The sequence below is a fragment of the Photinus pyralis genome, unplaced genomic scaffold (genome assembly GCF_008802855.1).
Source record: "Photinus pyralis isolate 1611_PpyrPB1 unplaced genomic scaffold, Ppyr1.3 Ppyr1.4_unclustered_Scaffold4423, whole genome shotgun sequence".
Classification (NCBI taxonomy): Eukaryota; Metazoa; Arthropoda; class Insecta; order Coleoptera; family Lampyridae; genus Photinus; species Photinus pyralis.
Window position 1 is genome coordinate 1 of NW_022171579.1, and position 20,058 is coordinate 20,058.

The 20,058-nt window shown below is 37.1% G+C and overlaps 2 protein-coding genes across 2 annotated transcripts; one reads left to right on the forward strand and one right to left on the reverse strand.

Moving 5' to 3' along the window:
- The first annotated feature begins 7,039 nt into the window (after positions 1–7,039).
- On the forward strand, positions 7,040–11,216 carry LOC116182245. The gene is made up of 7 exons (XM_031502763.1): positions 7,040–7,058; positions 9,538–9,598; positions 9,646–9,846; positions 9,895–10,051; positions 10,103–10,233; positions 10,283–10,397; positions 11,175–11,216. Exons 1-7 carry the CDS (start codon positions 7,040–7,042, stop codon positions 11,214–11,216), a joined length of 726 nt encoding a protein of 241 aa, XP_031358623.1.
- A 6,010-nt stretch (positions 11,217–17,226) lies between these two features.
- Positions 17,227–19,098, reverse strand: LOC116182240. The gene is made up of 2 exons (XM_031502759.1): positions 18,874–19,098; positions 17,227–18,824 (listed from the first exon to the last, which is right to left on the reverse strand). The coding sequence occupies exon 2, from the start codon at positions 18,691–18,693 to the stop codon at positions 17,227–17,229; it is 1,467 nt and encodes a 488-aa protein (XP_031358619.1). The 5' UTR covers positions 18,694–18,824; positions 18,874–19,098.
- Positions 19,099–20,058: the final 960 nt, after the last annotated feature.

The following is a 20,058-nucleotide window of genomic DNA, read 5'->3' on the forward strand; positions in this document are numbered from 1 at the left end:
ATTAATTTTAATTAAAAAACTGTATGGTAAGTTTTTTATTTCAAAACAAAATATAACAATATTAATTGTGTATACAATAAAATGACTGAAACTGATAGCGCAATGGATTGCACTCCGCCAGAGATTATAGAAACGGCAGAACATGCTACCTCAAGATTTGCTCCCTATAAAGTCGCGAGAGGTGCGAGAAGTAAGATGTAAAAACGAATAGGTTATAAGTTAACCTAAAAACTAGAGTGGCATGACACGTGAGGACAAGAAAGCAGAAGTTCTTATACTATAGTAGTGAAACTGTAACTGAATCTAAATTCGAATATAATTTGAAGTAAAGGGGGTTGGAGAAAAAATTTTATGTTTTATTCGTACAAAAAATGCGTTTTCGGGACTCGGAAGGTTGCTGCAGCAACTATCTTCCTCGTCCCGAAAACTGACATTTATTGTACTAATGAAACAAATAACTATTGTTAAGCTTTTCAGTAATTTTGATTTATAGTCACACTTTGTTTTGTTATTACATTTTGCTATATGATATTATGTTTTGTATTTTTTTTTGTAAAAATGATATTTCCGTTAAACAAATAAATAAATAAATAAATAAATAAATTATGTATACTCCGGAATAACGGATAAAATCACCGTGTATAAATATGAACAGCTATTACGTAATGTATTACGTCGACTGTTCGTTGTCTTCAGAAAATTTTTTCTTTTTATGTTGCAGGTTCCACAAGCTTTACCGGTAACTGGAGCCGATTTTATTTCATACAATGTCGCTAATCGGTTTGCTTCGTTTGGGGCGCGGTATTTTTTGTGCCAAATGTCACTTGTAATTTCTTTCATAGTATACAGACATTTTGTTTTCGTACATGGTGTATATCTTTTGTGCCAAATGTCACTTGTAATTTCTTTCATAGGATACAGACACATTTTGTTTTCGTACATGGTGTATATCTTTCGCGTTGCCATTCCGATAATTTCTTTTGTTGTTTATAAAGTAGCTACTAACTACTATTAATATTAACAACACAATAAAGCTCCAGCTTACAATATCAAATCGTGACAATAAGAATAACTATTATCTATATATTTAGTTCATAGTAAAGTAAACACGCACACCCATTCTAGCACCCATTACACTCGCGAAGCACCCTCGTTCTCCTTGTTTGCCTCTCCGCTCCGCCGCTTATTGTCTTACGCGTGCACGAATCACTTATTCAGTTGATAAAAAACTCCTCTTAACACACTTTGTTAATATCTTTCTCTGAAGTTTTTTCAACACAACCTATGTTAGGTTTCATGATCTATAATCAGATTTTGGAAGATTTGTTTCTGAACGAAAAATGTTCCTTGTGGTAGGTATCTTGTTCTAGGCGCTATTGTAAAATTTTCTATCAAAATTTGAGACTTTTTTGGTTGTCTTTAAAAAAATCATCCATTTCTTGCTTTACCATTGCTATGTTCATCTTTGTTTGTGTCTACAGGGTCCAGGACTGAATGTAGTTACGTTTGCAATCTCATTTTCTAATGTACACTATTGATCCTTTATTATTCCTTGAAAGTTCTTACTTAGCATTCTTCATGGTTACTACAAGCATTCGCGAGATCTCTTTCACAGTTCAAAGTTGTCGATGGATCTTGTACTATCTCTTCAATAGCTCTATCCGACTGATATTCTTTGTCACTGTAAGTATTTGTCCCTACATTTTTATTGCGTTCGTCTAACTAATATCTCTTCATTCCACCGCCCTTCTAGTATGAGATTTACATTTTCTTCGTAAGAAACATGACTATCGTAAAGATTAGTAGAATTTCTAGATTTTCTTTACCTAATTTATATCAAGGTTTTCTAAAAAGGAAAAATTGAAGTGTCTTTTATTGCGTCCTTCCCAGTGCCTCCAGCAGATTGTGCAAAACCCTATATCTTTTCAGCATGGTACGACACAGCGTCGGGATCTGATGTCCATAATCCACATCGTTTTGAATATAATGGTTGTACAATTTAGTGTACATGAAAAGACGTTTAGCAGGAAAAATACCCAGATTAGATCCTTTTCACGTTTTTACTGCTCCGATTTCAATTCAACAGACTAAATGACCAATTAAAACCAAGAAACAGGGGTATATGTTAGAGACAACAACACTTCTCACGCATTGTTCTCCCTTCTTTTTTCAAAATTGAAACGTTAATTTACGCATTTTTCAGACTTATACTACTAGGCCAAGGGTGCTCAACCTTTTTAACGGGCGGGGCGCGCCCGTCGGGCCAAAAAGGACGATTCGGACCTTTTCGGCGGGTCACTGACGATGATCCTTGATGACGGAAGTAACTACTTCTTTCTTTCTCACAATCCTTCGTTCCTTTGTTTTTGCCGCGATCTACCTTTAAAAAAATGCGCGAGCTCGCAATACCGCTTATAAAACGACATACCAATACTTATAATTAACATTTATTTACTGCGAAGAAATAGGCTTCAAATGTGATTATTAGTCAATTTCAAAGACGCAGCGATGGTTTTAATGCGATACTTCCTTTCAAATGGACAAATACGCTTTAAACAATTGTGAGCCAAGTGAGCGTGCCGAGCTCGCCTTCGGCTGCCGAGCGTTGCACATGATGACAACAGGATATAGAAGCGTACTCTACATTCAGCGGTGTTAGGATGATTATACACTCGTCCAAAACAATACTGAGTGCGTAACGAGCAATATGAAGTCACTTCAAAAATACAATCTCAATACCTTTTATTTAAGAATCAAGGGTGTTTTTTAGAACAACAATCAGGAATACAAAAATAGCTTAAATTCCTTGCTACATTTGCTAACAACAGTTTCCACGCGTTAAGTAAGTAATTGAAAGTTGTATTTTATAAACAATTTCGTTTGCAATATGAGATAAGTGTGTTTAGGAATAATCCTTACAAGAGTAAGCTTATGGTTTTAAATTATAGGTGGATCAGAAGCACCAAAAGAAGATCATACAATAGTGACTGCCTGTTCGATAGGCATAATCGTGGCGCTACTTTTAATACTGTGCGTGTTGTGCCATCGAAAACGGCGACGACGTCAAAGGCCACATCAACGACCGTTTCCGTTACCAGTTCCTGGCGGTTCAGCACGAAGGCCACCTCAACACGTGTGCGAAGAGTTAGGAGAACGTTTCGCTAGTGTTGACAGTGTTTGATGGTGGCTTCCTTTCGGTTGTTATCGTTACTGCCGTCGTCAGCAATATTATACACTAACAGGGTCGAAAATTACTTGAAACCGTATTTATATTAAAGTAAATGTTGGCTTATTTTCATTGTCTTTAAGAAGCTATTGACAACGCTAATAATAAAAGATATTTCTACTCTCGGCATCAACTTCCTTAGGACATTTACTAGATTTAATACGACAATCGAGAAACGCTTTCAATTAGACGATTACACTAAAGTGTACAAACAGGGTAATTTCATTTTTGTGCAGTTTTGGTACGCGGCTGGAGCTTATTTTTTAAAGACTAGTGAAACGTTACACTCAAATCTTAGCAACAGATTTGTCATTTACCTAGCAATAGATACGCCACCAATGGATTTTCAGTTTCATGTGGATTAAGAAGCGGAGAGTAGAGAAATAATGGTTGATTGGACAATCATGAACAATGTATTGCTGGCGGCTGGCATAGATCCGTCTTCAGCAAAACATGTGCAGTCAATAAATACATCGGTATTTCTAAACAATTTTTAAAAAAATGTTCACGATTCCTGGTTTAATATAACAATAATAATAAAATGATTTAGAATACGATATTGATATTAATAATAATTACTGCGTGTTGTAGTGCGAGGTATACGTAAGACGTTATTGTATTTCCGTGAAACAATACTTACGCGTGATGTTAGATGCACTTATTGAACCTAGAAATGTTCCTAGGTCAATTGACCTTTTAAAAGTATAATTAAAAAACGTTGGGCAGAAGATTTTTGTACGTCGTTTAATTGTAACACCTCTTAGAAATCACAACTTCATTTATACGTTTTCAATAAATAGGTAGATTTTGCACATTCGCACAAACGTATTGAACGGAAGTATTTAAAATATAGAGAGGTTTTACATGAACCGGCGTTAAAACCTATATTATTAATATTTTACACGTGCTGGTGCTCCAAATTTTATTTTTACAACGAATATGATTTCTCTGGCACACAAAAATGAAAAACTAGTGTAGTGAACTGCCAATGGAGATTAAACTGTGCATCTCTATAATTCTGTGTGCAATTTTCGTAGCCGTCGTTATAAAACAAATTGAAATAAACTCTGTATCTTATACTGTTTGTTCTTATATTGTTATTAAAACAGTGACTGATGAGTGCGATTTAAGAGCATCAATGGAATACGTACGAATATTTTAAACATATAGTTATTATTAAAATATGCTCAGTTAAATTGATTCTTGACTTCTTGAATTAGTGTAGGCAGTGTTATTTTAAATTACCTACCTATTACAATCAAAGTTGACAATGAACCATGGCGCTACTCTAAGTAATTAACGTGTAGATCATTACATTTATCTTCATACATTTTCTCTTCTAAACTCGAAAGAGATGTGCATATTGGTCTTGACTTGACATGTACTTCCCAAAACTTTCTATTTTTTAACATAGATAATATAGTTAAAATTGCAATGGTCGATTCGGTTCGATCTCGCAATACTAAATGCCCTTCCGAAAATTAAATTATCGTATTGCAGAGCCAATACGCGAAGAAACCTTTATTTAAAATGCGTTTGCACCTGTTTTGTATAGTAGATATTCTATATAGATGATGTTAAATTTCTTATCGGGCTTCCTGTAGAGTCTTAAATAGCGTGTAATAATTGAGAAAATCAAGTGCATGCTGCTGCACAAATATTTTATGAATTGCAAAGCACTGTGAGTCATTGATAATTTAACTGAGTATAATATTATAGCGTGTCTACTAGAAAATTGTTTCAATTTTGAACAGTAAAGACAATTCAAATATATTTTCAATGTAGTTTACTAGTTAATAAAATTTCTATGGTTTTTACTGGCACTGCAGAAAACGTTGTATGTAATCAATTAGGTAATATAAATTATAGTCGTGAGGCTGATATAAACTGATGGTGTAAAATAATCTATGTAAAACTAACCTAAACGTGTTTGAAATAATGCAATGGCTGAAACACAATTGATTATTTGTTTGGTAGTAACACATAAAATGGCACTAACGTTTTGTAAACATATATTAGTTTTTGGAGAAGCACTAACACCAATTCATCGATTTATGTGTAACATTGTCTTCCTCAAATCAGTCATTGTATTTTTTTCAATATAAAAATTATTCGATATTTTAGAGATAGTTAAAAAGATATCCTAATAATTGCAACGTTATCAGTTTGCCTTCTTTTAGCACTGCATTATTGAACAGACTGTGAGTACCGTAAATATCTCAAGATTACGTTTTTAGATATCAGCACTATTAATATACACGAAAATTAATGCTTGCATTACTAAAGACTAATATGTATTGTCTTAAATATAAGTTACTGAATCATACATTTCATTTTTAATTACAGACTGTTCAATAAATTACAAATATTATATAGATAGAATTTTTAAGTCTAGTAGATTTTGTTGGATGCAGTAGCAAATGCACAAGGTATCGTATGAACGGGCCTCGGCCATTGTTATTTAGGATGTAATATTATTTTTAAAGGTATCTATTCGCGATAGATATATTGTATGTATGTATTCATACATAAAGCAATTGTGCAGTAGTGACGGTGTTCGTGTTAGATACATATAGTCAATCACTATCATCACAAAGTATTCACCTATCGACTGATAGAAAAGTTTCATAGGTTTACAATATCTTTTTAATTATATTTCAGTGAAAGTCTCTCAAAACGGGTATATTAAATATTGTGTAACGTAGACACCTTATCAACGAATCATCCATATAAAGATCCACTCGCATTTGGATCACCCATGCAACTTCATTTTTTTTTAATTTTTACCTCATTACTTTATCATAACATCACACTATTTTTTTGAGTACTTATAATAATGACGCAACAAAGTTTTCTATTAGTAGATATACTGAGCACCGCGCGGCTTCCATATTAATGATAAAACACACACGTGCAACTGCACACTTTGTTAACGATTCTAGAAAAAGCTCAAAAACCAAAAATGGAGCACAGTACCAAAAGTATGCGTTTATACGGCATTTTAACGAGACAATTTGTTCACTTTTAGCGTGAATAGAAAATATCCGTACCTAATTTAATACGTATAACGTACTTTTGGTCAAAAATATTTAGTAAGTTAATAACTATTATTTTCAGGTCAACGAGGAATTTGTTGATTTGTATAAAACTTTAACCTCGAGTTCTGAAAGTAATCTTTATTACAAGGTTACGTAATTGTACCTATTTAAGAAAAAAATTCTCATCTCATCAATATGTTATTTGTTAACTTAAAGCTGTTAAGTACTGTTAAGATTGGTCGCAAATTGTAATATATTGTATCAAGATGCTCACAGCGACTAGCAACGATAAATAAAAGTGTAATCTACTGTATAGTGATTTTTTCTTTCGTAGCATTTCGGCGCTGAAAGTAGGTAAAGGAAGAGTTGTAGTAGTAGACAATATTATAACTTACCCGTTGTGAAGATTGTCACTAAGCTTTACTGTTGCGCTTAACTTTCAGGGGTTCAAACACCTCCGAATTTAAATTTTCGTAATATATGGCAATTTTGTTAAAGCTAAATTTCAGTCAGCCTACTAATACTATCATTTTCTCGCAGTTTTCAGAATGTCATTGCAAAATTAGGGGAACGGAGGGTAATTGCGCCCACCTAAGGAAAAAAATTAATTTTTCTGATAATATAACCATGTTCCAAATAATTCCGATGCGTATGGGTAGTTAATCAATGCTAAAAATTTAGAATTTGGACTAGCAACCATGGGATCTGTGAAATGGATTACAAACATTCTCGTAAAATCCGACACTATCGAGCAATACCGCACAGATATGGGGTAATGGCACATAGCAAGACAAGTAAGTAATAAATAGGAAATTATCTGAAAAATAAAAACCAATTATTTTATTTCTATACTGCGTAAAGCCGAACAGTGTGTTCGGTATTACCCGATACCTGCATAAGATCGTGAGTGAAAAATTAGTTATTCATGATAGATGTAAAGCTAACTGTATAACCATGAAATAAATAACACTAATTTAATAAAGAATTTTTCCATAATCATTTAGGTACATATACCTTATTGTGACATATAAGGTAAAAATTTCTACGAAAGGCAGAGGGGTCCACATTAATATAGTACCGTATAGAAGTAACGACCGGAGGGGTGATTGATCTGCCTTAGTGGATTTTATTCATAAAATCAAACTAAATATTTGACCGTATATAAATTCATATAAAATTCTGTTTTCCGCTGTCTTATCCTCTGTGCCACCCTTTTCCTCGTTGACGTTAACCATGGTCGTGTACAGTATTGTGATTGAAAAGCCTTGATAGACCTCTGGGCGAGAAGCGAGTGTCCTTGTTTCTTCCCATAGTATATTACCAAATGGGCTTAGATCCCCGAAAAAAGCCTTATAAAAAAAAAATTTGTTTTTGATTGTCTTGGCGAATTTCATCTTGCGAGTCGAAATTTCGTTTTGCAATTTGACATTTCGTGTTGCAAGTCGAAATGTCGTGTTAACTGTCGATAATTCTGGCGCATGTATTTAGCTTGCTGGAATTGGTATTTGAAGTTATCCAGTGTAAAACACACCGTGATTCAGGATTCCTTCAGGATCATGAAATACCATTTTAAAATTCATCAAGCTACACTACATTAAGAAGTTATCCCTGTTTAACTACTATTTATAACCAAGAGAGGGAATTTGCCCAATTTCCATAAGTTAAGTCAACCGAGGCCACCCTTCAATTTGTTATCAAATTTCTAAATTTTTATGACACAAGGACATACTCGAGGTATCGCTTCCATAATTATGCGTTTCAGTCGAGAATAAGAATCAAAGTTTTAGCTTGCACAAGACACATAAAGGAAAATGGAGAAGATAAGCGAAACCGTACATTTGCATATAAATCGATCAACTCAAATACAATTGGATGATAATTTAAAGAGAAAGAGCGAGGTTTAGATTAACTTAAATTGGGTCCGGACTCTTCACCATCACGGGTTTAATATTTTCGAAACACTCACTTTTTGCGAACTTTCAGAGAAATACACTTTCCTAAAATTATTTATTTATTTATTATAGGAAAATACGCTCTTGGCTTGATTACCCCCAACCCAAACACTCGCTCATCAGCCGGGTGGCTAGAAAAATTCATGTTCAGGACAACTCAATCTAGAAGTAGAAGTCCTTAAGAAAACTTGTCCTTGGATTAAAACCAAATTCCAGACTCCTTCATATTTGTGACCATATTGTCACGAACCGGCTCGACACCATCAGGTGAATTCACCTCCGAAGGTCATCCTACGACTACGAATGGTAAAAGGTTTAAAAAGAAAAGTTCGTCTCGAACACGAAGTTCCATAAGGGCGATCACTATGATGTGCTTATATTCGAGCCTTTTTTGAATAAGAACGACAGTTAGTGGGCATTTTGGCGGCGCCCTTGAATATTGAAGATTACGAAAAATTTTTGAAGTGAAACACCGGGCGGAGGAGATAAGAGAACCTTTAATTTTAAATCAAATCATGATAAAGAAAATGCTTACTTGGAAGTTTAACTATTACCGAAGTTATAAAATAATGTCAAGAGTGGGAATGCAGTAAATTATTGCTTATTATAACTACCTGTATTTTTTTTACAACGAGCATTCTTTGTAAGATACGAGTAGAGTAGAAATGGTACTTCAAAGTAGCTCGGGATTTAGGTGTTACGGCTGCGAAGAACCCTGCACATTTCAACAGGATATAAAGGATTACAATTAGTTAGAGTCGTTAAAGGTGTATTATTACCAAAATTATTATTCTAGTGCATTCTACTGGTAGAAACATTTGGCCACTTCTACTATTTGATGCATATATGCTTCATATACTAATAGTGTAATTAGTATATTGTACCTATTACGAGCACCACAAGTAAAAGGTTAAAGATCGTCGAAATTACCGATCAGTACTTCCATAAGATACTCTTTGATATTGGCAAAGAGTAGTAAGTACTCTTTGATATTGGTATGTAATATCGTAACTACATTTAAAATCAATTACCTAGTAATAATTAATATTGAGCTGCAATACAATGGAAATATTTTGTTAAAAGGTTTGGATGTACAACATATAAAGAAAAGAATAGGTAGGTATATATACACTATCTCATACATTAATCGTATATAACGACGATCGTTAGCTTTTAGACCTTAAAATGCTGAGGGAATCAAGATACTAACATCTGCATTATAGTTCATATAAATTTCCAGCTATTTTAACTCTATGCGTTGACGACATGTTTAAAAATCTGAAAAGATGTGTAATAACATACTTTATCAAACCTTTTGCAGCTCACACAACAATTCACGGGGTTCCTTTGGTGGTTACTCCACGGTTGCATCCATTGGAAAGGTAAGTGTCTGTCAATCTCGCAGTGAAAACACATCTCTCATCGGTAGATTATTTTGGATAACAACGATCTTACTTTCGGCAACGGGTGCGGCTTCCTTAATAGTATCAAATTGGCAAAGATACAATGCCAATCCAACCGTCGTTAGTATACAGAAAGACTTCCGAAACTGGAATAATTTGCTGCCCTCTGCAACGGGATGCTTCAAAACGAAGTACTCTCAGGAGTTGATGGATAATTATATCGAGCAGTAGTTATATGGTCTTTCTCATCTGTATATTAAAACATTTTGTTTAAGGGCTTGGGGAATCATGGTGAATGACACGAAGTACGAGTATTATGCGAAATTTGTTAAAACTGTTGCAAATGTTTCTTACCACAGTCTTGACGCATTTGCGAAGTTCGCATCGGACAAGAATTTAAATAAAGTTAACTTGCTCGAGTTAGCTGCAAAGGTATTACCCATAAAGTTTAGGAAAGTAATTAATTGCAGTGAGTTAAACTAGGTTCATCCCAAGTTAACAGGGACGCTAGTCACGTATGATCCGAAGCGCAAAACGGATTGGAAGCTAATTATGGCGGAGCAAGGAATATGTTTCACAGTCAATAATAAGTTTGCCAACGTGTTGACATTTAAGTATGCCAGAGTGTATGCGTTTTCAGCTTTTGTTTAAACATGCTTTTAGTGTAGAAGGTGTTAAAGTTATTGACGACGATGCCGACGAGACATTGCTGACCTGTCACTATTTAAACGGTCTATGTTACGCTCGATACGACTCAGATCCTCAGTCGCACATAAGCGTAAGATACCTACTTAATACTTTTTTGAGCATAACTAGAAAAGCAACTATTGATGTTAACACAGTAGTCGTGATTTCTATTTTTTCAATTGGGATTTACTCGTTTAGGGTAGGGAAAGAATACCTACCTAGGTACTACCGAGACACTGTATGTCGTAAGAGGCGATGAATCAACAGACACTTAGAAAAGTAGGAAAGGTTCAGGGTTAATTTAGATTTGTATTCCGTTAGGTTGTTCGTAAGCATGTTTGTTATGTCGATTAGAAATATTTCTTCTTACTCGATGGATTGGGGACTTTTGCAAAACTTTCTCCTTTGGCACTTTATTTCTGTGTTGGGAGAATGTATCCCGCAATCACCCTCGTTGTTAGTGTACATCCCCTTTCCTTCTCACCATTGTCAGTTCGAACGGGTGCTATTAAAATAATCGGCGGATGTCTGTCGGTGCGGCGCTGGTTAGGGTAAATACTACACTTTTACATTTTGCAAATGGGTTGTTTCCTGCCATCGTAGGTAAAAGATGTGGTGGAGATGAACTCAATATATTATGTATGTCGAGTTTTGTTCGTCCTTACGATGACCCCTTTCTGCTCAGAACCACTTAGTTAATATTATGTTTTATTCATGAATACTATTGTAGATTTGGTGGTGATCTCAATATTATTCATATCATTCTTAGTTTTTCAATTTATGTTTAAATTTTATGGAATTGTTTGGAATGCTTAGAAGATTACCTTTCTTTCGTCCTAGTTTCAATTTTCGTTCAAATTTATTGCAGATATCCATGCCCGAACCCGGCTTCGAACCAAAGGACTCTTAGTACCGCAGTCCAGCTGCAATGGAATTGTACGTGTGTCGTCGAGTGTTCGGGTGATTTTGTAACATCGCCGTATGCAAAGGTTGTGTTTGTGTGTTGTTGTCAATCGTGTCTGCAGTTTATTTACAGTAAATGGACTAGCAGGGTACTTTAGGGCTCTGCGGCTAGAGGCGCAAAGGGTTGTAGTTGTATCCGAATCGCCTTTTGGATATCTTGAAATACCGCAAGGGTGCAACCTATGTGCTTGAAAAGGAGTGTGGGCGAAAGAAGGTTATATTTGACATTTACTCAGAGATTTTTGGTGACTATTTGATCAAAATATTTACTGATGCAACTGAGAAATGACATGGTAGTGCATAAGACGGCACGTTTACGGGAATGTCTTTTGGTTCAGGGTTCATGGATATACAGAAGGGTTTTCAGGGGTTGTTGAATGCAACCGGTAATAAATATATCAGCTATGCGGGTGATTGCAACCGGAGAGAGGCGTCTCAGTACTAGTCCTGGAGCCGAGTTTTGTCCATGTTTAAGGGTGGTAACGGGGTGCGATTCCGTTTAAAACGAGTTCGTCAGGTACAGGATGTCCGGTTCTTGAAAGTAATCCGACAGCTGATCAACCAATTGCTTAAGTTTGAGATCAAAATGAGGTAGGTTTGGAGATCGTGTTCCCTTGTAGGTACCTAACGAATAAGTTAGGCTTGTCTTTGCTCGAAGAAACAAAGTTGCTTCCGTGGTAAATGAGGTGGGAAAGGGGAATGCATTTCTGTCCCATTACAGTGTTGAACGCGAGTCAAAACCCGCCTGCATCTCTGTAATCCAGAAGGGAAATGGCCCTTGCCCAGTTATCTTCTGTTGATCTACATTTTTAATTTGTTGTTACTAGCCGTCGCGAATTTGGACAGTCTTCTCCGAATTGCCGGGTGCCACCCTGCATTAAAAGCGTTGTTTAGATCCAATGTAATTACAGCACTGTACAGTTTATGTTGTTTATTACTCCCAAAGGTGCTTCTTAAATTTTGAGTTGCTTATACGGTGGACCTCTCTGCACTAAAACCGTAATGGTTATATTCTAAGAGCCCGCGACGCAAACCATTACCATTCAAATAGCAGCATAAAACGGATACATGAACAAGTATTGGAGGTGACCATACACGAAACGCTCGGTCTGCCGGACCGCATTTAGCCGGAAGGTAAACAAATTCAATTGTTTATAAGGATGATAATTGCGAATTCTTTACTTTTGAGCTAGCAAGTTTCTGAGATCATGACATTGTAGCTGAGGCTTTCCGCTACAAATAAATTTCTACGGTCACTCTGATCCAAGCATTTTAGTTCTGTACCAAAGAGTAAATAACCATAAACCTCTACAACGGATTTAAAAAAGCGAATGAGCTCCTCAGTTTGACCCTACGGGGTCACTGAACATTTAGTCTGCTGCTGGAATCCCACAGTTAGCTCAAAATATAAGAGAATCATTCAATTCAAAAACAAAACCGTACAAGCTCTGAAGCTCATCAATGAGATTGCAAAAGCAGGTCAGCTGAAGTAATGAAACAATTGTAAAGTGAAGAAAAGTATTAATTTCATATTTAAGTAATTTAAGTAATGATTTCTGACATGATGAAATTGGCTGGTATACCTCACAATGGGGTAGCTCGATCAGGAATGGTAAAACAAGAAATCTCCCCACGCATCCAAAATTTAATGACAATTAACCAAACCAAATTAACCAAAGGTTAGACGTTTCTTCCTGTTAAGCTGTGGTCCGCGTTGGGGCCTCCCTTTTAATTTTATTTAAATTATGTTATAAAAAAGGATTGTTTGTGGTCCTTCAGACACAACAACCTGAAAAATGTTTGAAATTTAAATGTGTCGTCTTGAAATTTAATCTTTTTTTTCCTCTTGCTATCACTCATGTAATGATAAATTTTATGTAACACTTGATAATGGAGCGAGTTGCGTTTCGAAACATGTCGTGTTTTTCATCAGTACTACCTGTCAACTTTAATTGTCATTAAATTTTGGATGCGTCAAGAGATTTCGTGTTTTACCATTCCAGTAATGATTTGTTATGAAATATACCCCTTGCCGCCAGTCTGACAAGGCTATCCGGCCGCGCGAGGGGTGACAGACCTTAACAGGATTGTAGCGGAAAGCCTCAGCTACAATGTCATGATCTCAGAAACTTGCTAGCTCAAAAGTAAAGCATTCGCAAATATCATCCTTATAAACAATTGTTGTTTACCTTCCGGCTAAATGCGGTCCGACAGACCGAGCGTTTCGTGTATGGTCACCTCCAAACTTGCTCATGTAAGTATCATATATATTATATTGTTCGGGAATGGGTTTGTATCGACGATCAAAGATTACAAAATGCTTTATTTCCACTCCACAACAATTAGATGTAATTTCCAAACAAAAACCTAACATACACAAATAAATGCAAAAGACAATTTCAAGCGCCACACTTACCTAACACCAGCCTTTTCACTTCAATTAATAATTATAAAAATCTGGTAAATATGGCCTTATGGCTGTTACGAGTCTACATAGGAAATACCGCCTAATCGCATTACGTTGCCTGCGCAATACGTAAGTTGATATACAACTTTAAAATATGAAAAGCACTTGAATAAGGCGCCAAATTTGAATTTAAAACACTGAAATTGTTAGTTAAGACTGGTTACGGTAATTGTGCTACATCATAGCCCCCCAATTTTACAAGACGAAGGCTATTGCATTTGCATAGGATTGTAAAATTTTTTTAAATGGCTAGCATGAAAAGTCCCCCTTTCAGCGAGAGTTACCGGATCAACTATTACGTATGTGGCATAGCTAACCGATTTTTTTATTTTGTACGGACCTTCGAATAACAACATAAATTTTTTTGTTTCCGCTTTTATTGCCGAAGAGACAACGTTCGCTCGCAACAGTACGTAATCTCCCTCTTCAAATTCCTGAAAATGCGATCCCGGATTAGCAACTGCTCTACGAGCCGCCTTACTCTCCATCGACTCTCGCGCTAAAACAATTTTACGCTCTACGGTAATTTTCTCATTTACTGGACCTTGCTTGTTTTTAGGAAGTAACTTTGCTCTATCGCTTCCAAATTGCAACTCAATTGGAGAAAATCCCGTGGTTTCGTGTATGACGGAATTTAATAAATTTTCAAAATTTGCCAATTCGTACGCCCAACGTGTATGTTGGTCGGCGCAATACGCTCGACACATCCGGCCTAACTCCTTCATAATCCGTTCTGACGGATTGGATTGGGGATGGCGTACTGACGAAAATTTTACCTTTATATTAAATGACTCTAACGATTCCTTCCATTTCGGTGATTTAAACTGTGTGCCGTGGTCGCTTAGTATATTTTTAGGAATGTTAATGTCTACAAAGTAACTCTTAATTATTCTATTTAAACATGACCGTGTGGTGGCTTTCTTTAGCGCGTAAAATTTTACATATTTTGTGAATACGTCTAACAAAACCAAAATAAAAGTAACCCCACCCCTACTCGTGGGTAAAGGGCCATATAAATCTAAAGCCACTAGTTCTCCTTTTGTTTTGGGAACAATCGGTCTTAACGGTGGGTTAGACATTACGCAATGTTTGGTCTTCTGACAAATTTCACAACCTTGGATGTACCGCTTGACATCCCGCGACATGTTATTCCACCATAATTCACTTTTAAGCGCCCTCCACGTTTTGTAGGCTCCGAAATGACCTAATCTTTCATGGTAATCCCTCACGAATTGGAACGTTAAAGAATTTGGTACACATAGTAAGTAATATTCCTCATTATTTTTTCGAATGTACAGTGCATTATTGTATATAATAAATCTTTGCTGCAGTTTTGGATCGCGGTCAAAATTTTTCATTATGTCTCCAAGTTTTTTATCTGCAGCTTGAGCTTGGGTTATGGTCTTTAAAGATTTAGTTAGCTCGTCCGATAACCTTAGTAATGGTAAAATTTTAAACAACCGATCACTAGGTGATGGGGGTCTAACCGCTGCATAACGCGAAAGGGCATCCGCTACCACATTTTTGGATCCCGGAATATGTTCTATTGTAAAATCATATTCCTGAATGGCCAACGCGTATCGCGCAATTCGCGCCGACAATAACCTACAAGTTTTAATATAAGTTAGTGACGAATTATCAGTAAAAACGGTGAATTGCTTTCCCAATAAATATATACGAAATTTACCGAGCGCCCAAACTAACGCTAAAAGTTCCCTTTCATAGGTAGTATATCGCGTTTCCCTCTCATGCAACATTCTACTAGCCCATGCTACTACGTGACGTTCCCCATTAACGGTTTGAAAAAGGTGAGCTCCTAATCCGATATCCGATGCATCGGTGGAAAGACCAAAAGGTAAATTCTCTCGCGGATGATAAAGTAAAGTCGCTTTACGTATTTTTTCCTTCAATGACTCCAACGCATTTTGCTCGGTCGCCGTCCATTGCCATGCTACGTTTTTTCTACACAATTTGTTCAACGGCGCGGCCGCTGAGGATAGCTCCGGACAAAATGCTCTGTCGTAATTGACTAGCCCTAGAAATTTTTGAATTTCTTTTACATTGCGTGGGACTGCGTAATCGATCACCGCTTGTACTCTATTTGGGTCAGGCTTTATTCCCGTACAGTTTAGTATATACCCTAGGTAAGGCACTTCTTGTCGAAAAAATGAACATTTGTTTAATCGTAAAGTAAAATTTGCTTCTCTCAGACGCGAAAAAACTTTGTCTAAATGAGCGATGTGTTCATCAAAACTTTGTGACGTAACCAACCCGTCGTCCACATACAAAACTAAAAACGAACGGAAATCATCCCCAAACACACTATTCAGGCACCTTACGAACGCACTGACGCTCGTTGATAACCCAAAGGGTAATGTGCAAAACACATAAGTTTTACCGTCAAACCGGAAGCCGGTATATTTTTTAGATTCTTCCGTAAGCGGAATTTGCCAATAGCCGTGAGTAAAATCAAAAGTACTCATATATTTAAAACTAGGGATATTGCGAACGATTTCCTCGATAGGTAGCGGCGTCTCGTACTCGCGTTCCATCACCGAGTTTAAATGTCTCGCGTCCAAACAAACACGTACGGAGTTATCCTTCTTCAGGGTAGTCATAATTGGATTTATATAGGGAGTTGCACAACGTTGTATAACACCCCATTGCACCATCAAATTAAGTTGGTTTTGAATTGCTTCTCTGTGAGCAAGCGCTACCGGATATTGTTTTTTAAAAAATTCGCGCTTGTCCTTGAGGCGGATCTCATGAGCATAACTCTGAGTACGACCCGGTTTTTCCGAAAAGAGCGTTCGATGCTCTTCCAACAGCTCTCTAAACACGATTTTTTCCGATGAGCTTAACTTGCATTGATCTACAATAGCAGATAATTGTTCGTCGGAAGGCCCATAATTAACCACCTCTTCCACGCATAACAATTGAATGGATTTATGTTTAATAGGCCGCATTTCTAACGAACCCTGATTTGTTAATTCATGGCTATGTTTTATTTCAGGAACGGCTACCCATTTGTCATTAATTTTTAGGAACACTTGTTGGGCCCCCAAATCAACCTTTGCACACCATGATCTTAACAAATCATTGCCAATTATTACAGGATATACTAGCTCTGGGATTAACAAAAATTCGAAATTAAATTCGTTTCCTAACACCTGGCAAGTAATAAGCGACTGCTGTTTCACTCGTCTTTGTTTACTTTTAAACGCGCCGGACACTTTTATCCCCGAACTAGAAATTGAGGCAATTTTGTGATGATAATCTCCTAACTGCGACCAAACCTGTTCACTAATAGCGCAAATTTCGCTGCCAGTATCTACTAATGCTGGAAAATAAAATCTGTACATGCATATTTCAATTATTGGACAATATGGCGTTATTGTGTTATGTTCAAAATTACATCCTGGTAATAGGTCTTCTGCAAGATTATTGAAGTTTACTTTATCGGCCCTTATTACTGCCCTCACAAACGGACCTAATTTTCGTGAGAGTCCCCGTCGTTTCCCGAAAGGATGTCATGGTTATCCGCTAGTGAGTCGCTTTGAACTTCAACCGTGGGTATTTTTTGATCAAATTTGTTTTTATTACGAAAAACGTTACTTTCCTGAGCGCGCGCGGCGTTATCGCCCCACGAATTTCTATTATACTGAAACCTTGGTTTTTGCAACACTTCGCGATTACTGATTTGTTTTTCTACTTCCACGTTTTTAACCTCAGGCGCAAAATAATACTCAGCCTGCCGCAAACGTCCTATCGCATCCGCAAAGCGTTTCATCCCTACCAAATGAGTTGCAATATGGGGAGGATAATTTCTGGATAGCTTCTGGATAATGAAATGCTCAGGATATGAAATATGTTTCGCTAGTGCCACACTACGCATAAAATGCTGACTGAATGACCCCATGCTAGCGTAGTATTTATTTTTTTCTAAATTATATAAACATTCAGATTGAATCACATCTGACCAGAAAAAATCTCGAAAGCCTGCTTTAAATTCGTCAAAATTTGAAAAAGTATGCATATGCGTTTGACTCCACGATAAGGCTTCGCCTCGAAATTGATTCGCAACTACCATTCTGAAGTATGAATACGGTACCTTATTCAAATTATAATAGCAATCTACCTGCTCCAAAAATTCCAATGGGTGAACCATGCCCTTATTGTCAAAGATTGGAAGCCTTTTGTTTATATCAAATTTATTAAACTTACGTATAGCGTCCTCACACGCACTGCGATCATCTATTTCAAACATATCTGGGTTTGGCATAAATCCCTGCACGTTATCGTTTCGTGATAACCTGGTGTTTGGTACTTGCCCGCTTTGCTGCAATTTTTCAATCACCTGTGAAACAATGTCTGTTACTAACTGGTTTACATTATGGTTGTTAGAACAATGATTTGATGTACGATTACTATTTACAATATTACGAGTACTACAGAATCCATCTTCTTCCCACGGAAAAGCTTTAGGTTTTCCCATCGCCTTCTCCTGTTCACATAAGGTCTTCTGATTACCGCCTTCTTCTCTTCCACCTTTCTCTCTAATCAATTTGTCTTCTTGTGGTAGACCTTGATAACCCGCTTCTACCATATGGGGTTGCAAACCTGATGCACTCTCCATTTCTGCTGGATTGATAGTCCCCAGCTGCTTCGGATGTTTTTGCCCTGCCATGTAGCTTTGAAAAAATTCAGGAACCGACATATCGGTAGCTGCGTCCTGCCTGTCGTTTATCGGAACACTCGATACTCGCTGATAAAACGGACCCGATGATGATTTAAACAATTCTCGCCTCGTCAGTGGTGTTATCTGTTCCGCTTCGTTCTGCGATACGCCACCCGCTGCCGTAACATATTGCTGCTTTGGGATGGCCCCTTGTCGCACCTTACTTCTCAGGTTGTATTCGCCTGCAGTTTGTTCATGTGGTGTGCGATCCGTCGGCATTTTGCAGTTATTCCTTTAATCGCCTCACGTTGGGCGCCAGATGTTCGGGAATGGGTTTGTATCGACGATCAAAGATTACAAAATGCTTTATTTCCACTCCACAACAATTAGTTGTAATTTCCAACAAAAACCTAACATACACAAATAAATGCAAAAGACAATTTCAAGCGCTACACTTACCTAACACCAGCCTTTTCACTTCAATTAATAATTATAAAAATCTGGTAAATATGGCCTTATGGCTGTTACGAGTCTAAATAGGAAATACCGCCTAATCGCATTACGTTGCCTGCGCAATACGTAAGTTGATATACAACTTTAAAATATGAAAAGCACTTGAATAAGGCGCCAAATTTGAATTTAAAACATTGAAATTGTTAGTTAAGACTGGTTACGGTAATTGTGCTACAACTGTTCCAGTGAGGACTCATTGGATACAGTAAAACAAGCCTGAATATCCGTTTGTACTGGAGCTACCGGCACCTTTCCCATTACAACATACCCCAAAGTAGTTTGAAGAGCAATTGGTTTTCCGGCTGTACCCAATACTCTACCAGAACCAATTAAACAAGAAAATGTTTCCGCCCCTAGAATCCCATCCACTTCTCGAGATTGGTAAAATAAATCATCAGCCAACGGAATATCTCTCAAATGAGAACAGCCGTCGGTATCAACTTGAAGCCTAGGAAGTTTATCCGTAATTTTTTCGACTATTAACACCTTAAGTGCATATTTACAATTCCGATTATGACGAGACGCGATCAACATCTGCCATACCCCTTACCGGTTCCGACACCTTACCTAATCCCTGCACCGAGGAATAACATTTCGAAATTTTAATACCCAAATTTTTGCAACACCTAGTCGTTAACAGGTTCGCTTGACTTCCGCTATCCAAAATAAATCTAGCTGTTTGACCTCCAACCTGACAATTTAGAATATCGACCACCGCGGTTGATAACAAAACCGTATGCTTAGTAGGCATCGGATTGGCTGTTGCCTCCTCCGTCGAGCACAGGTTAGTCACCAATCCTGAACTCTCCGCTAAAACCGATGGCCTCTGCACATCCAAATCTGCACTTCCCCTCGAAGACCCTGTCGCCTCGTTTAGCCTTTCCCTATTTGGCCTACCCATGTGTAGCAGAATGTGATGCCTTTTTTGACATTCGATACACGACCGATCAGATGTGCAGAACCGTACACCATGATGTGGAGATAAACAATTATAACACCAATTATTTTTTCTCACCGCTTCATACCTCATAGCCGGAGTCAACCGCTTAAATTTGTCGCATCTAGTTAAATAATGCCACCCCTTATGACAATAAATATAACTGTTTCCAGTATGAGAAGTGGTAGCCGCAT

Coding starts and splice junctions, on each gene's coding strand:
- LOC116182240 (XM_031502759.1), bottom strand. CDS start 18,693: ATGCCGACGGATCGCACACCACATGAACAAACTGCAGGCGAATACAAC.
- LOC116182245 (XM_031502763.1), top strand. Junction 9,599..9,645: donor CGGTTGCATCCATTGGAAAG/GTAAGTGTCTGT, acceptor TCTCATCGGTAG/ATTATTTTGGATAACAACGA. Junction 10,234..10,282: donor GCCAACGTGTTGACATTTAA/GTATGCCAGAGT, acceptor ACATGCTTTTAG/TGTAGAAGGTGTTAAAGTTA.